Source organism: Vidua chalybeata, chromosome 3 (assembly GCF_026979565.1).
Source record: "Vidua chalybeata isolate OUT-0048 chromosome 3, bVidCha1 merged haplotype, whole genome shotgun sequence".
Lineage (NCBI taxonomy): Eukaryota > Metazoa > Chordata > Aves > Passeriformes > Viduidae > Vidua > Vidua chalybeata.
Window position 1 is genome coordinate 29,255,415 of NC_071532.1, and position 18,799 is coordinate 29,274,213.

General features: G+C 36.3%; 1 protein-coding gene across 1 annotated transcript in view; it reads right to left on the bottom strand.

Annotated features, from left to right (window-relative positions):
- THADA (THADA armadillo repeat containing) overlaps positions 1-18,799 on the bottom strand; it is a 214,282-nt gene that overhangs the window by 92,917 nt on the left and 102,566 nt on the right. Inside the window, exons 28-29 of the mRNA XM_053936896.1 lie at positions 7,957-8,046; positions 6,461-6,592 (exon numbers count right to left, since the gene is read on the bottom strand). Coding sequence (XP_053792871.1) covers positions 6,461-6,592; positions 7,957-8,046 — 222 coding nt within the window. The remainder of the gene's footprint in view (positions 1-6,460; positions 6,593-7,956; positions 8,047-18,799) is intronic.

The window sequence follows — 18,799 nt, forward strand, 5'->3', positions numbered from 1 at the left end:
TTGAAATCCAATCAAGAAATCTCAAAGAGTTTGTCTAGGTAGGAAGCCTCTAGGTTTATTTAACTATCATTGAAGTTACATGAGGGTAGAGCCTCCATTTTGGTTCACAGCACTCTAGAGAAAAAAACAACTGCTCTTAACTCAAAATCATGTAAAAGACAATTTCATTCACAACCATATTTCTACTTTGTTAATTTGTGAACAGTTACCATGATGTTTCACAACTGCAGAATAACAGAAACAAACACATACCACTTACTATCCAAACAGTTGGGAAAAAACCAAAACAAAGAATATTTTCTGTCTTAGCAACTCTATCATTATTTATGAAAGGGAAGTTGAATGGAAAAATCAAGTCTCAGCACCTTGCAAGGATTTTCAAAACTTCAGATGATTGTAAGCAAAACTACAACATGAGCAATTTAAAAAGCATATCATCAGACCCATGAAAACATCCAAGGGATCTGGGTTCTCAAAGACACTTCCCTTTCAGCCATCCCACCAAAAGTATCTAGCCTATTACTAAAAGGCCTTTCCAGTACTGACTCTTCTGAAACTCAGACTGTTCTTTTTAAAGAATATTGGCTTTTTAAAATGTCATTATACTTGGTTTCCCATATCATTGTCTGGATAGTTAATGTATTATTTCTCTCCATTTTCATACTTCTTCCTGCAAATACTTTTCCAGATGTTATTTTTTCGATACTTATCTTGACCAGCAGAGTACTTGCTGATTAATTTTAAGTATATAAATGAATAATAAAATTACTTCACCAATCATATTTTGACAGTTGAGCACCCATCATATTTTTTACTGGATCATGTTTCAAGTAATTATACATCAAATTCAACATACATCAAATTTTAACCCAGGATCCCAGCCACTGGTCCTCTTCAGGAGCCTGCAATACTGGAAAAAGAGTTACTCTCAGTACCCATGAATGCCTCTCTGCTAGGTGTCACCCTTTATTTCCCATGAATCTGACAGCTCCCTGCAGTTTGCGCATATTTCCTGAACTGCTTCAGACAATCTGCCAATGACTGATGAAAACAGTGAAAACTGGAATAAGAAATTAATAACAAACACCTAAGGCTTGTTCTTTCTCATCAGCACTACTTGGATATGACACATCTGTCTACAATTTCAGAGGAAAGACAGGAATATAGTAAAGAATGTAAGATGAATAAAGAGTTTTAATAGATCAGAGGGTCTTGAGCAGCCTACTGCCAATCAAGCCCTTTGCATTTTTCTCTAGCACTACAATTTGAACTTAATCAAATTGGAAAAAATTACAGCCTATTTACAACTTGTTATTTAAAACTGCTAAAAGTTCAAAAAGGACTGAAACTCTTCTTATTAATAAATATTTACAGTGACCCATAAATATTTTTACAGATCAGTATTAATCACTATGCAATCAGGATTGCACAGACAATAGACTAACTAGAAATGGGAGACTTCCAAGACAGTCCCAATTCATTAGTGATAAGCTCAGTGGGGAAATGAATTTCTGTCCTTCCCTCCTTCTCCCACAGCTATGCAAAATTTCTACTTTAGATGTCAAGCAAGAGATTTACTATAATCAAAATTTAAAAGACAATGTATGCTTTAGGGGTGCACATTGCTTCTTTTTTTTCAAATATCTAGACCAGCCCATGTTTTGGGAACCTTGCCCATAATAAAAAGGGTATCTGTCTTCATCTTGCAATGACTGGCCAGCCCCATGAGCTTCCTCAAGGACAGAGCATTCCAGTGAGTCAGAGCCTGCTCTCCGTCTCACACGGATTCCATATAATGCAGTATTTGCAGACAGTTATAATGCTGAGCAGTTATACTAAACAAATATTAGGAACTAAAAAAACCCCAAAACAAATTAAAAAAACAGAGACGAAAGACTGAGAAGATGTGAAATTGAAAAGGGAAGCCAGGGAGAGGCTTTCATATACAACTGTAATCAAAAGCAGCTATTTTAATACAACAAGGCTGCAACAAACAGCTTGTTGTATATTTTAATCTAATATGAAAAGACATTCCCACAAAAGCTCTTTCTTTATCAGACCCCTGGTAAGATTCCCAGTCTTACAGAAATGACAGTTGAAATAAGGGAAGTTTTAATATTAATTCTTCTAGTGCTGCCATGTCACACTAAAATACAGGGGAAAGAGGAGAAAGGCAGAGGAAGTACACTTAGTTAGCACAGTCATTTACCTTGCTTGGCCACTTACCAAAAGATACAAGTGCTCAGCCTACAGAAAGTCAGATGGCTGCTTTAAAGTCCGATACAGGATGACATACTAAACCCACACACCTAAGTATACATGTGTGAAACAAAACAAACCCCAGCAAATCTGCATTTAAATATACTTAAACAGCAATTTCAGCTTACAAAATGAATATACTTGAATTATTTCCACCAAGCTCTTCTCAAACAAATTGAGGATATCGGGTTACTAAAACTTCACCAGTTGCCTGATTCTTGTGCTTCTCTTCCTATGTAGCCCATATCGACTTTGTCACAGGGCTACAGTGGAACAGAACCAGTCACCTGACAGACTGGATATAATTTAACATAATCAAAAGCAATACAGAGCAATCAAACTTATAAGCACAAGTCAACAAAGAGTAACTTTCTCACATGAGCAACCTACATGCAAGTAACATTACTGACTGGTAAAAATTCAAATTCACACTACCTTCTGCAATATTAATACTACTACATCTGAGTCCTTTTCCTTAAGAAGTGAGCTCTCTGACATTTATGAAACAGTAAGACACAACTGAAACTCACAGAGAGCCTCAGAATTCATGGTCAGCTGGTCTGCTTGCTAGGAAGTTAAAATAAACCCAGATCAATCTATTTCAAAAACTCATAGGTGATAAGAATTTTCTCTCTCCGTCCCTAAACGCTCTGTTAGGAATGGCTACAGGTTGGGTTTTTTTTTTTAAGTAAAAAAATTACAATGCTCCATCCCACAGAATATTTTTCCTCACCACACACAGTATTGTTTTCCTTGCATCTTAGTATCCATCATTAACTAACAGTCACAGTGATTATCCTAACTAACAGTGATTATCACTGTACACCAGTGACAAGATTTCAGTGCAAAACCAAAACCCTATCAGTCTAGAGGGGTGGATGGAGAAGGGCAGAAAGGGAAAGAGGACAGCTGTAAAGTGTTTCCATCTGCCACCCTCCCACGTCCCTGACTGGAAACAGCAGCAGGGCACTTGGGAATTTAGCTCCTCCATTTTGCACGAAGACACATTACAGATTACAAAATTCTGCCCAAGGAAACAGTGTCTATTTCATTACTCTGTTAATTTCATGGGAAGATGTTCACATTTCTTGCAACATAATACACCTAGAAGCAGCACTGCTTTGAAATCTATTTGCTGAAGTTCTAAAGAGGAAATTTCATGAAGAATAAAGTTTTGTCAAGGGGAAGCGAAGGCACATACATCCAATAAGGTTCTAAAACCTTATACTGTTTGACATTTTAAAGCTAATTTTTAAAAAACTTTCTAAAAGATTACAAAGTCACTCTCTTAAATAGAGAGTGACTATTCAATTTTTTTTCAATTACTGAAAAAGAATTCAAGTTAATAAAGCAATACCCATTTTACTCCTTCAGAGCATTCAGCCCAGAACATTTAACAATAAACATACACTCTGTCAGTGCCATGGTACAGGAGGACATAAGGTAACTCAATTCTAGATCATTCTGAAGAGATTACAGGTCTTTGAAAAAGGGAGAGGGAGGCAAAAGGGAGGTTATGTTTTTGTTTCATACTTAAAACATTACCTCCCGATTACCTCCCTTGTTAATCAAAAACATGCTGTACATTCTTTCATCTTAGAAAGTAACCATTAAAACAGACCTATCTAGCTCTTTAAAAAAAATAAAAAGTGAGGTAATAAGTTGTGAATCAAAGTGTTCCCTTCCAAATAAAACATCTGCAGGGGGAAAAATAGCTTAATAGAACTGCAGATAGGTAATCAAATGCCCTAGTTCAACAGGGAGTAACAACTATGTGCACAGAGATTGAGATTCGTCCTTGCACCATTTAATCCCGCTCATATTGTGCAATTCATCTCAGAGCAACCACAGCTCTACTCCCACTAGATGGAAAATTCCACTCGAGCTTAAGTGAAACTCTTCAAATCCCAGCTTGAATTCTTTCGGCTCAACCCAGTTTTGTTCACAGAACTGCTCACTCCTTGCAAACACAATATTCTGTTCATCTTCTCAGTGCAACAAGTGAATATCACTTCCCTGTGGGCTCAGCCTTGGAAGGGATATTAAGACCACATATGGGTCACACTCACCTTTCCTCTCTCCTCACCGCATGGCTGCATCCCTCCCTGACACTGGTACACCATCCTAAACAAAAATCTCATGGTAATGCATGGCAATTACATGTTATAATTGCACTGGAGTACCATGTAATTGATGCTGTAGAATATAACATTGCACTGAGAAATTCAAAGGAAACGTTTATATACACATTTTAATGACTTGGTACACAGGGCCTTTGGCACCAGACCTTCTCTTTGATCCTAATAGGTTACTTCATTACCACCTTCTGAAGAACAACCAAATGAATAGGAAACAATTTTATTTTTGTTCATTTGTTCCTGTATAATGAAAAATAGAAAGGGAAATAGATGGGAAAATAACAACATGTTTATTTTACCAAAAAAAATCATCCCTGCGTATTCCAACAAATGCAGTCAGAATGAACAGAAAACACTTACAGCATTCAAATAACAAGAGTGTAAGAATTGCGGACAGAAATACAGCCAGTAACAACACACTGCACTATATCATGAATACATTTACCTCTGCAGAATCCTTGGTATTGTCCCCGGGCAACCATAAAAATTTCAATACTTTGCTAAGTAACAAGACAGAAAATGCATGTCTGTACACCCACCTACAACTTTTTGTCACAAATACACGGTAATTTTGTGCTAGTTTTACACCTGCATCCCCAGCATTCACTAGCAAAATCAATGGAAAGGAAATGCAGAAAACAGCGTCTTTATCAGCCACATCAGTCCTCTTTAAGGAAAAGGAAACTTAACACTTAAAGGAAACACTTAAAGGAAAGTAGGTTCAACAGTACAAGTCTCAAATATTCAAGGTTCTTAGCTTAAAGATTTTATGGGGGTTCTCCCCCCACATCTTCTGAATGAATTTAAATAACCTCAAGACAATAAGCTAGGTAACTGTGAAATGTTATTTTGCTGGTGTATGTACCTTGCAAAAAGTAGTGGTCATAATAGAAACAAAGACAAAACTAAAAAGCTGTAATCAAAAGTTTATCAAAAGTTAATCTATTAGCAATAACCAAAATTATGCTGAAACATTTCATTAAAAAAAAAAAAAAATTCTCCAGTGCATTAATAAAGGCATCAATACAAAGCCGATTACTGATGTAACAAATAGTTTTAAACACTTCCCAAAAAGCATTTAGGATTCAGATACAGCAGAAAGCCAAACATATTTTATTGTTAAATACAGTGTATTTAAAAACTCCTACTACAGGTTTTGGTTTTTTCCTTTCAGAAAAAATAGTATTTATTCTTGAAAATTCATAAAAAAGCATAAAAGGCAAGAAACACATCACATATGCTGTGAAAAAGCAGAGATGCTATTTTCTAACGAACCATAGTTTAAAAAAAATTGGAAGACCTTAGGATAACAACTTTGTCTTGTTTCACTACTAGATGAGCAAGATTAGGCACAGAAATTTCTCACCCTACTGCACTGAAGCTTTCACACAGACAGCAGGACTTCCTCTCAAATACTGGTGATGTTCATTTCTCCCTACCCACCACAGCTCTGACTCCCTTTTGAGGCTCCTAATCCCCAACAGGAGGCATACAGAGTAGCAAAATGTCAGCTGAATAGCTTCTTGAAACCACCATAAAATGAAAGTTACACTGTATAAATATTTGAAAAGTCATCTTAGAACCACTTTAGATAAAGAACAGATCCAGATCTTTATCTAGCTACGTATATATTCATGGATGGATTTAGAAAGAGATACATACACACATCTACAAATCTATGTATTAGACATTACATTTATGTGTTGCAAACAATCATTCTGCAGGACTGAAAAAACCCATCAGAAGCTTGTATAGCAAATCTTGCATTGCTAAAATCTGTCAAGGTAATCAGTTTTAATCTACCCTCTCAGTGGCAGCAGTCATGCCATACAGCATTAGCAGATGAAGATTTTCAAACAAGTCATACAACGATTTGCCTAAGTCAATATTCTTTCTAATTCTCTAAAACAATAATAATATAGGAAAGTACAACCAATTCATACCATTTTTTCCTTTAAGGACTAAAACTGAAGAGAAGCTTAAAAAGTAATTTTATTTAAAAAATTCTGAAGATTCAAAAAAGAGCTCCCACCACATAAGAAACCACTACAAAATCACCTTACCTTATAATAAAGGGGACAAATGGTGCTGTGCTGAGTGCTGAGTGAGAGCCATCCATTGGTGATGGATACAGTCTTCCCAGGATTAAGAGCAAAAGAAACAGGCTTGGATGGATTTTCAACTCTTCAGTTTTACTAAATAAAAAGGTGTAAGAAGCATTTGGTGAAAAAAAGCATCCTCCTTCACACTAGACTTGAACCTCTTCCCTATGAAATAGCCTTCTGCATCTCAAGTTCAAGGAGTTATCCTAGGCTGATCATTGCATGGGAGTGCAAACCCAGCTGGGACCAAATATGGCATCCAGTTTTTCTAAAGGGGACCCTTCTAATGAAGATACTCATGGCTGTATTGCCTTCACCTTCCCACATTATTCCAAGCCTCCTTTATTCCCAAATGTGATGAGTTGCCTTCATTTTTAAATAATATTAAAAACCTGCAGATAAGGTTTCTCTATGAACCGGGAAACAGAGAGCAGAGTTTCAAAGAGGTGGTTTAAAAAATGTACTTTTATCAATTTGAAAGGAAATGTATGTTTAGTAAATAACATGTTTTACTAAAGAATAGTTCTTGTCATTGACACTGAGGGTCTACTATTCATATAGTAAAAACAACCAGAAAACCAAGTTAAAATCAATACTTTTTGATTTATTTAACAACTAATAATAAGATACAAGTCTTAATCCACATTGAAAAAGCATTTAAGACCAACATTTCAGACAGCAGTGTTCAATCTTTTTCAACTGAAAAACTTCCCAAAATTTGCCAGTGATGACACTGTCACCTTTTATAATGTCAGGTAGAGTGGATTGCTGTGCAGAATATACACAACCTCTTTTCTTAGAGCAGAGACTGCAAAACATGGAATGACTGGTGAAACTCCTGCTTCCTAGGCCCATTAAACAGTCAGCTGAACCTCACCCATAAATCAGCTGCTCAACTTCCACAGTTTATATCACAGCATTTTAAGAAAAAACAAAGCCAGCACTAGTTTACTTTAGAAGTTCATGAACCTGGAGGTAACAGCGTCATCCAAATGGTATCATCTGCATTGATCAAATTGTAGCTCTCAGCCACCATTTGTGGAGTCTTTAAAACAAGATCAAGGACCTTCCCCAGAGTCAGTGTGCCACAGGCTGGGAAGTGTTCATGTGGTGTTACTTGAGGCCTATGACCCCCTATCACTTAAACATGCTGGAAAGCCTCATTGTTAAATGTGAGACACTCAAATACCCGGGTTCTGTTTCCCTGAAAAACGTAAGTTCCTTAACATCTGATCCTAAGAACACAGCAACTCTTAATTAGTCAACAGTAGTTCAGTCTTCAGAGACTTAATGCAATGTGCCAAAGTTAAAAGAAAAAAAGCCTTAGCAAAAACATTAGAACTGTATCATTTCAAGAAGCACTGATGTATACAATGACACTAGGGTGTGTATGTGACACAACTCAGTTGAACCTTTTCACTTCACTTTGTATTTCAAAGTTTTCTCAGACATCTTACCTGTTCAAAGTGCTGGTTACAACCTCTAACTGCTTGAGAAGGAAAGGATAAAGGCTTGGAAACCGAGAGAAAAACTCCCTTCCCGTCATTCTGCAGAAAGAAATGGAGTCATAATTAACATTCTGCAGTAATTAGTTACACTCAAAACATCAGTTTGTTTGTTGTATTTCTGATGCTACAGTGAAGCTGGAGAGACAGAAGAACCACGCACACACAATGAACTCTCATATGAATAAAGCATAATGTTTTAATGAAAAATAATAAGAGTGTAGTCCACACAAGTTAAGTAACTGTCTCTATGTGTGCTCACTAACACTTTGTCAGCTAAACTGATCAGGCCTTTCTGGGAAAAAGGGATCTTAGCCCTTAATCACACCAAAAAGAAAAAGATACAACAGTTTAAATTCTGACAGTATTTTAACAATATTCTGGTTGAACAAGAGAAGACAACACTTACTTCAGCATGGCTCATGTCCTAAATAGCTAATAGAATACACTTAATAGACATGAACTAACAGATAGCTTGCTGATACTAAAATGCACCTCATAATAGTAATTCATGGAAGATTTGTAAAATGCAGTGTCAGAAGAGTCTGAGCTTCCATTAGCCCTCTTTCCACAGTGCTGCTTCCAGCACATGGCAGTAGTGACACTGCAGGCCACATTTCTGCTTCCTTAGATGGAGCAACCACGCTCAAACCAGAAAAGAGTACAAACACCTTACAAACTCATCCCTAGCCAGAACCAGTCAGGTGGCACAGTTAAAGCTGCAACAACAAATCAATCCAAGCTAAAAAGATATAAGTAGAAAGTTTCTATGTTTGTTTTACAATCTTTTCATCAGATAAAGGATGGCTTCATGGTTTATATGAAACTATTCAGCATCATCGAAGCAAGAACCACTTGAATGTTACCGTGGGGAAGCTCTAATTAGACATAGATGGTATGCAGATTAAAAAGACTTCCTTTAAAAATAAATAAATGAAAGGCCATCATTTAGAAAAACAAAGCCAACTGCAGAGTTTGCTTGCTACAAGATCAACCAAGATAAATGTTCCATGTTAGCATGACTCCAATGCAAAGCTTCCAAAAAGCAGACAGATCCAGGTTTGGAAAAAAACCACAATGAGATGGCAAGACTGAATATGCATAAAAATAAGCAGACAAAAAAAAAAAAAAAAAAAAAAAAAAAAAAAAATCATGCACGAGTAAACGAGCACATGGCAAACATCAGCACAGCTCCGTCCAGCACTCAGCTAACATAACATGCCTTAGCCACAGGCCACAGAATAAACAGAGAAAAACCAGACTGTTAGGTGGAAACAAATGTTCAAAGAGGGACAGGAAACTTTCCCAAGGCACTTAAGAAAAATTCTGTGAATATATATACAATATAGTGAACTGCTAGAACTAAAAGAAAGGAATCTGCAGTAGCTCTAATAGCTACACAGATTTCAGATTAAAAAATTTAAAAATGGAAGTATTAAAACTGAATTAATATAAATTGAAGCACTAATGAGGACAAAGACATCAATATTGATAATAACTAGTTATTTAAGCAGAAGACACCCATGCAATTTTTTCTAACAGTCCTCAAAACTACTTCAATCTTTTTGCACAAAGTATGTAGCAAACTGAAGATGCAAAGCTAGAGACAGCACAAAGCCTAAGATCCATCCGATCAAACAGGCCATCCTACTGAATTTTCCTATGTAAAGCACTAAGAACTCAGCATTTAAAAAGAAAAAGTTCTATCCAAAAATGCTGTGACATCTCCATCTCTTGTGCTACAGAGTGCAAAAAGCAAAAGCAGAATTGGGGTCAAGTTTCCTATAGAATGGATGGCCACTGCTTATAAATTTAAGAGAAGACTACATCCAAGTAGCACAAGTACTTTTAACCAGGTCAATTTTTAATGTATTAAAAATTCAGTAGCCACATTTGAATCAATATTAAATAATGGAACTGAATACCTTTATAAAGCCCCAAAATTCTTTGCAATTAGCATGGTTTCATAAATCTTTTTGACAGGAAAAGAAAATTATAACTACTGAAGTGGGTAACTTATATAACCTACATAACCTACTACTTGCTTTACTGCTCCAGAGCTTATTGATAGGAGAAGGCAGCCTAATCAAAACCACTGACAGGCAATATCTGCAGAGAAGATGTCCACAGGCATTTTCAGAAAAAAGGAGACACAACTGTCTGAGCAGACTGTTAAAGGGCCTCCAGTTCAGAGGGGAAACAAGAAACACTATACATTATCAGAAGTGCTGCAAAATTAAAAAGTGTGCTCAAAATACAGAGCATTAATTTAAGTGTGAATCCACTACTTGGTGATGACAAGGCAAGGAGATGCACAACTGGGAATAAGCAGGAAGCAAAACAGCTAGACAGTATGAAACAGAGGAATTTAGTTGTTTCATTTTTTAATGCTGATCATGCTTTTTGCTCCTGGAAACATGTACACACAACTATTTGTGTCCTGTAATTGAGACTGGAACAATAAAAAGTATAATGGTTCTGCTCTTCAAAACTGTTCATGACACTAAGCCACATATTTTATATTAATTTCATCAAAAACCATACTCCTTTAAAAGCAAGTACTAGCACTTTGAGATATGTCCCATGCACGCTACTTATATAAACAGATTCATGCATATACACATGCACACAATGTGAGTTAGGCTTCACAGGTAATAAGCTATCCATATCTTTAAAAGAAGACAAATCCCTGACATAGCTATAAAAGAACATATCACATAAATGTGGACTAAAACAACCCCAAAGCCACTGCCAACAGTCTTGATGAAACAAACTTATTCTTGCTATTCTACGACAGATCTGACAGGGAACAATAGGTTTAAATTAAAAATACAGATAACTACCTTCTCATTAGTCACTGACATAGCTCAAACACAGATTTTTGGCAACAGAGCTACCATAATTAAATTCTTAAACCAAACATTCTACAGATCACAAGATTTTACATCTACTCCCCCTAAAATATCTTTATAAGAGAAGTAACTGAGAAGAGCCTTAAGATACTACTATTTTACCCCATGTCCAGCTGAAACTATTTTTATATTGCTTCAGAGATCATCTTTAACAGTATGTTCACCACAGACTCTGAAATAGTATTTTCTTTTTTCCTGTTACTAACTCTAAGAAGCACAATTTCACAAGCCAAAATTTCAAATGGGATTACTGAGACCCAAACAATGAACTGGTGGAAGATTATTCACTGAGAGAGGAAGTAGAGTACTGAAACACAGAAGTTATCAATGGGCTGATGGTGCTTACAATAAAATCCTTCGTCCCATATGTAAAATGTCATTCAAGTACCTAATTAAAATTATGCTTAATGTAGAAAGGCTGAGAGAGAAACTAGTGGAAGCACTTATATCCCACTGAATTCACTTGCAAAAATAATTTGAAAAACTGTATACATGCAGAATACTGCAGTACTTAAGATGCACTATTAATGTCTCCCAGAGTTTCTAGTTTAACAATGTAATGTTTTTTCATGCAAGCAATTCTGCAAAAGCCAGATGACAGAGTACAACCCATTCAAAAAAGGTTTCATTTTGATGGCTAGACACAGCAGTCATGGTTTAGTACTCAAAAGACTGACTGACAAAGAATGTTTATGTATAGAGACATATAACAGTTTTTTTTGTCATTTTCATTCAGTTCTCCCCACCTGAAAAGATGTTCCATTAACAGGAAACAGTAATACAGAAGTATCTTCTGTACCATGTCATATGGAATCAAACTACACCCACCACTCCTAACACTTCTCTGTGTGCCCTTCAGTCAAATTCTTCCTCCTAAATAGATTCTGGAGCAGGCAAAAGCAGGGGAAGAAAAATCTTTGGCCAAATATGGAAGTCCCATCAACTGGCAAGAAGTTACTTTGAAAGCATGTGATGATAGGAAGGACAGAATTTAACAGCTATCAATAAGCACTTGGAAAATAACTGAATCACAGCTAAGTTAGAAAAAAACAACTAGTGCTAGGGGTAAAAATTAAAAAAAAAAAAAAAAGAAAACTCGAAGCCATCGTAAGTCTGTAAGACTTCAATGGAAAGTCTGGTTTAAGCATGATATACAGTTTAGAGTGTTTGTAACGCTTCTTCAGAAAAGATGCAAAAACCAGTTTTACTTTTTCTGAAGTAACCTAACCCAGAAGCCCTTATTATACTCCTAAGTGTCAGCAGTTCTTCCATTCATTTAGCACCAGTTCTTTGGCTTTATCACTTTGCAGAACAGAACGTGGAGTGGCTTAAATTAAGCCAAGAATCGTGTGCTTTGAAGTTTTCATGTGCTTTGCTCGTGGCAATGTCAATAACATCAAACTTCTAGAACCAATTCATGAATGCTGCTAAAAACTGACATCTCCAGTGATTAAACAATTGTGTTTGTCTCAGTAGCAACTTGATGCTACAGAACTCTAGGGCTGACATCTGTGTTTATTTAATTAATGTCTTTCTAACGAAATATTCCACCTTTATACATAACAAGTGGGTGGATTATTTAACTGCATTTTAAAAATACATTTAAGAATAAAACCATGAACGTTGCAGTGCTCTTTTTAAAACTGTGCTGTACACTTAAGAGAACAGTCCAGGAGATTAAAATTCTGCTGTGACACTGGGGCATACATATCATTTTACTGTGACATGTCAGAGATTACCTGCTTCTGCTCTTTCATTTATTTTTCAGAAGAATGAAGCTTTATAACCTTGTGGGCTGTTTTTAGTAACTGACATATAAAAGAACATATGCAGCAAATGTGCTCGCTCATATTTGAGTATAACATAGGTGAGATTTAGAGACAACCTTCTGAGGGCAGCAAAGGTTTCTGGTGAAACAAATTATTCACAATAATTCACAATATTTCTTTTTGAAACAAATATTGCTAACATCTCATGTCAGCTGACAAATATATGGTCAGATATTTGACAGGGAAAAATTACATTACATTTAAAAATAAAAAGTAGAACTGGAATGTGAAAAAAATATTGACAAGGCACACTTAGATCAGGACCAAGAATATAGCTTTCATGAAATTACAGAAATATTTTTAATTGTCTCCTGTAAAATCTGCTTGTGTTGTAACAATCCTTACATTGGAATCATTAACCCCATGTCAGATGATCCTTTATGTGAAAGAGCAGTAATGCAGAAACAGAACCCAACATACTCCTGGCACTGCAAGGACAACTGCTGCTGAACGAACTTGAAAACCAAGACAGACTTTGTCAAAACTGTCATTCAAAATGACAGATTTATGTAGACAATATACATTTTACAAATTTGCTTCTTCTGACCTCACTGAATTATGAAAAAAAATCCCACAATGCAACTTAACTAGGCTAACCTGACTAGACTAGGCCATTTTAACATTTGTGTTCTTTCCCTGACCCTTATCACTTATTAAACAGTTAGATACTGTCTCAAAATATAGGAAGCCTATTTCCCTGCTAACAAAGATAGATTTCAGAGCATAAACTCAATAAATGGGAAACTTCTTTTTTTAACTACACAGAAAACACCAAGAAAAATATGTATGGCAGATTGGTTTATGCTGAGGTCATGGTAAAGACCAAAGCTGATTTCAGACATGCTTTAAGAATTACATTAATTTTTTGCTCCTTTAATAGGGCTAAATTATATGACAATCATCTGCATGCCATGACAGGATGAATAACAGCAATAAAGATAGAGAAAACAGAAAGGTTCTAACTATAGGGGAAGCAAAACTCAAAGAATTTACTATTTATGACTCAAAGGGTAATTTTATCTTGTATTTTAGAAGACAGCAAAACAGCATAATATTATACAACTACAAAGGTAAATATATAACATTTGAAATTATTTGAAAGTGGTAGTAAGGAGGACAATTCATAAAACTACAGACTTTGCACCTGGGATGAATAACCCTGAGCATCAGCACAGGGTGAAAACCAACTGGCTTAGAAACCAACAGCCCCAAGGGAAAAATATATGGGTTACAGTGGAAGCCAAGGGCATATCCTCACTGCTCACAGGGCAAACCACACATGGGAATGTGGTCATTAGAACGCATGCAGCAGCAGATCAGTGAGGCTGCATGTGGAATCCCCCCTCACGTTCTGGGTTGCCAAGTTCAGAAGAGATCAGAACACACAAGAGAGGGTTCAGCAAACAGCTGCTCAGATGGGCATGGCCTACAGAACACGCCCTGTAAAAAGAAGCTGAAGGTTTGTTCTGTTTGACAAAGAGGAGGTCCAGGGTAGATCTAACAGCAGCCTACAACCACTTGAAGGAATCAAAGACTACAGAGCTAATAATCTTCTTGCAGTAGCTGCAGAGAGTACAGAAAGGACCAATGGTCACAAATCATAGCCTGGAAGTTTTAAATTGTGCAGGGGAATGAAGCACTGTTACTCACAATAGTTATGAAATGTCCTTGAAACTTTGGAGGTTTTAACTCGTCCAAACACACCACTGACCTGATGGAGTGTTGTTAGCAGTCGAACTCTCAATGGGAATCAAGGAAACAGGACAAAGAGATCCCTTTACAGTTTGTATGGTTCCACTTAGCTACTTCCCACTCTGCCACCACAGTTTTAACATTGCTTTCTTAAAAGATCAGTGTTTTCCTTGTCTTCCTGTATTTGCTGGCCATCACAAGCCACTGCAAGTACAGTAAACAACAGATCCTGCTCAGAACAAAATTCTTGAGATTTAACAGTTTTTATTAAGTTAGTAACTTAGTCTTTAATTTAGCATAAACTATTTTTTTGCCACATTGTACGACAGTATTTAAAATACTAGCTTGACGTACAAATAAAAATAATCACTTAAAATTTTATTTCAGAAGTATTATATATTTATGAAAGCTCTTGGTTAACAGTCTCTCTGGATGACCACCAGAGAACCATCACTATTCTTACTCAGAGATAGACAATAGCAGCAGGCAAGTTCCTTTAAAAATAGAGATTATATACAAATTTTAATTTGCCTCAGATAATTTTGTTTAAAGAATATACCTAAGAGTTAAATTCCTGAAATCACATACTGTCTCAGGACTCATGACAAACTGCTTTCAATAAAACATTTCACACGCAAAAAATAATTTTAGTGCTGCCTTAGAAGGCAAAATGGCCATGTAATTTTGTGGGAGGCCACAATGAAGCCTGGAAAAAACAACTGTAAAAAAAAAAAAAATGGTGTAATGCATTGGCTAATAAGCCCAATGGCAAGGATACAGAAGATTATTGCATACTTGTTTTTCTAGACCTAACATGATACAGGCTACCTCTTCCATGACAAAAAGGCACAATTTTTCTGTAAACTCATCAAATGAGTTGCAAAAAACAATTCAGATTTCACTTCTACCCTACATGAAATGGAAAACACTATGAAGGGGAAAGAAGCATCATCTTAAAGATGTGGGGTTTGAAAATTTAATAAAGATGTGGTGACTCTGTACCTGCAGTAAGTCTAACATTTGTTTTGTTAGTAATTAGAAAACACTTAAATCCCAGAACAGTAAGTAAAATAGTTTGAGTTCACTGACTTGAAAAAACATTATTTTATGCTACACATACCTAAAATAAATACTTAAAAGGAACTAAGAATATGCCACTATATCTTGTTTTTCATTTTCCTTCAGATAGAAGTGCTAGAATAAACATTCATACTAGTTTATGCTGCTGTGTTTTTATGAGGTTAATAACTGAACTGCCAATCAAAACCTGTATAAATACAGCAGTTAAATACCTTCTGCTTTAGAGGCACTTTTATTTACAAGAGAGCTAGCCAAGATTTCTAAAGGACTGCATGGTCTGGTTTGCTTTGATCTCTCTCTTGTTTTGCTATTTATTGCACTCTTTGTGTGATCGGGTATGGAAAGAGCACCTGCATAGAACAAAAAAAAAAAAATCAGGAAAAGTGTGACTTAAGAGGAATAATTATGCAACACACAGTTCAATGAAGTAACTTGAGAAAAGCACTTCTACAAGAGCACTTTTGCTGCGATGCTACGTAGAGAAGTATGCATACAATGGGTTTGGAATAAAAAGAGGACCAGCACTTAAATCACAGATACAACCTGGCATCTATAGCACCACAATAATCACCACTCAACTTTGATACACATAGACAAATGTTACCTTTATATATATGCATGTATTTAAAACTGTATCCAAAAATTAGTTTAATTATTTAATTATTTTTATACAACTACTTTTAACAAAATTTTTTTAGGACATTGAACTGCGCATATGAGTATATGTACATACAAATGTATGTACACCAAAAAAAAACCAAAAAAACTAAAATTAGGATATATGCATATATAGATCTAGAAAGTCTCCAAGAATTCTGTTCAACCACTGCCTATAACACTGTTATCTTTAGTCTCCTACCACAAATTTGGCATTGTAAATTTCAGCTCCAATAATCCACACTTTCTCTCTGGCAGTATTCTGTGAGGAGTAGCTGCTTTTTACTTAGCATAGTAGAGTTAATGAATAAGGGATATGTATAATATGCATGGATCAAAACAGAATAATTACTTCCATTCATACTAATGAAAATTTTTATCACTGCAACAGAAACTAAATTAGCTACTCATGAGGCTAGTTTACAATAATGTTTTTTTATGGAATGCATTTTATTCACTTGGTAGAAACAAAAATTAACATTATGCCCCTAATTTATTTAAAACATATGAATGAACTGAAGTTACCTTGGGCCAGCATATATATTTTAAGGATGTTTCACTTTGGGTAAACTTTCATTCAGGTCATTGTACCATGTTCATCTTTCTATTTTCTGGTGCTGACTTAAGACAGGATGTTAAGAAGATAGTCCCTGTTCAGGAGAGCAGAGATACACATTTGCACAGCAATGATTTAACTGTGTTATAGGTCCCAGAAATGTGACTGGGATTTATGTGGGTTACTGTTTTTCTGACTCTGTATAGACTAGATAAGATCTTGAAGCAAAAATGGTTCTGTAGATTTTAGGTATTTTATCAAAAAGAGAAAGACACACACTGTGTTCCTAAAACCAGCAGAAATCATACAGAGTATCTTCAGCCTCAAGAAGAAAAGTCCCTATTTTCTGCTACAGGGGATTTTAGAGTTTTAGTTTAGATGTGCAAAACAGTAATTAAGGCAATAACAGAGGGAAACAGATTTGTTTAGGAGCTTGTTCTCAATTTCTTTCTGTTTCTGTACAAAACTTTCATAAATTTTACCTTAAACTTACATGTTAATAGCACCTCATCATTATTCTTGCTATAAAGGCACTTAGGGACTCTGTTCAAAATAATGTTTAAACAAGCATATTGTTATTGAACTATTAATCAGCAAAAGCCGTAACAGCTATCTGAGTCAGCCTGAACTTTTGCATGTTTTCTTGAGACAGTTCTAAGATTAAGTCTTCTAAATCTGTCAAAGTCAATAAAAAAAAAAAAAGAGAGCCAGAGTACTAAAAACAAAAAGTTGAACAAAATATATGCAGCCTATTTTTGGCAGACAGAAGGGCAAGGGGGTTTTTTTCTTAACAAAAACAACCCCCTCACAAGGCAATGTACTGCAACAAATCCTTAACTACTTTGAAAGCATTCACCAGAACAAGTGAGGTGGCATGGAGGCATCAGGCTGCAAAAGGTGATACAGAAGAAGGCAGAGGAAAAGCACCAGAGGCACTGAAGTGGCTCAATCACCTCATGAAACCTCACTGTCAGTACACAGTATTTCAACTGAAGAGCTGCAACAGGCCAATGCTACCAGAGAAAATCCACTAGGGAATCACAAGATCCAAGATAAGCAATCCTAAGCCCTGCACAGCACGCAGGCCAAGAGGCACAGAGCTCAGCAAGGCCGGTTCTGTGAATGGAGCCGTGCGTGCGCATCCCTGCTGGAGCCGGCACCAGAGGTTCAGCATTCCTGAGCCACAGCCGTGGTCACAATCCCTCACACAGAGCTGTACCTCAGCTGGCACACGGGGATTCTGCCACTGGTGTGTCTCAAAGTCGGCACCAAGCATTTAAGGGATGGAGTGACACTGAGCATCCCCTCCAGGGCACTCACCTAAGCACTATCCCATTTTACCACACTGACGTGCCACTACAGCCTAACCACGTTGGTACCACCGATGTTTCTTTTGGCTTACCCCACAAAAGGACTGGCCACTCCTATGGGCAACCCTGACCCATCCCAGAAGTCCTACAGAGCTTAGTATGATCCACTGAAAATGTCTAATAAGCTTGCTATTAATGTTGACAAAACAACTTTGATGTCAGACAGACTTTTCAGGTGCTAAGTTAGAAATACTGTGTTAGTCTGCCAGGAGTGGGATCTGTAACAGGAATCATGTACATACAATGTAGTCTAGGTATTTGAAGCTACAATTCAAAAGGAGCTTAGAGAAAAGGAAGATAATATCAGATTTATCTAATTTAGGGATAATGTTATGAAAACAGAGGTTTGCATGAGAACATTCACTTTTTAGTGTTTCCCTCTAACTTCTCACAGCGTTAAATGTGATTCTTTATGGTCTTAAAAACCTTAATGTTAAAGAAAAAGCATATAATTTAGAAGAAAAAACAGACCAACTTAAGTGTTTTTAGAAGTTAATTTGATTTCACTCAGTGACCTTCAAGTGTGCAAGCAACCACTTACTGAGAAGTGCCGAACACTTAACTTGCAATAAAAACAACAAAAGCAGAGGGCAGTCATGCGTGTTGACTGCTTCATGGGCAGCAGGGCATCTTCATAACCTGTTAACATCTACACAGTTTTCATCTTACTGTAATTAAAAAGGTAAGTTTCCCCCTTCC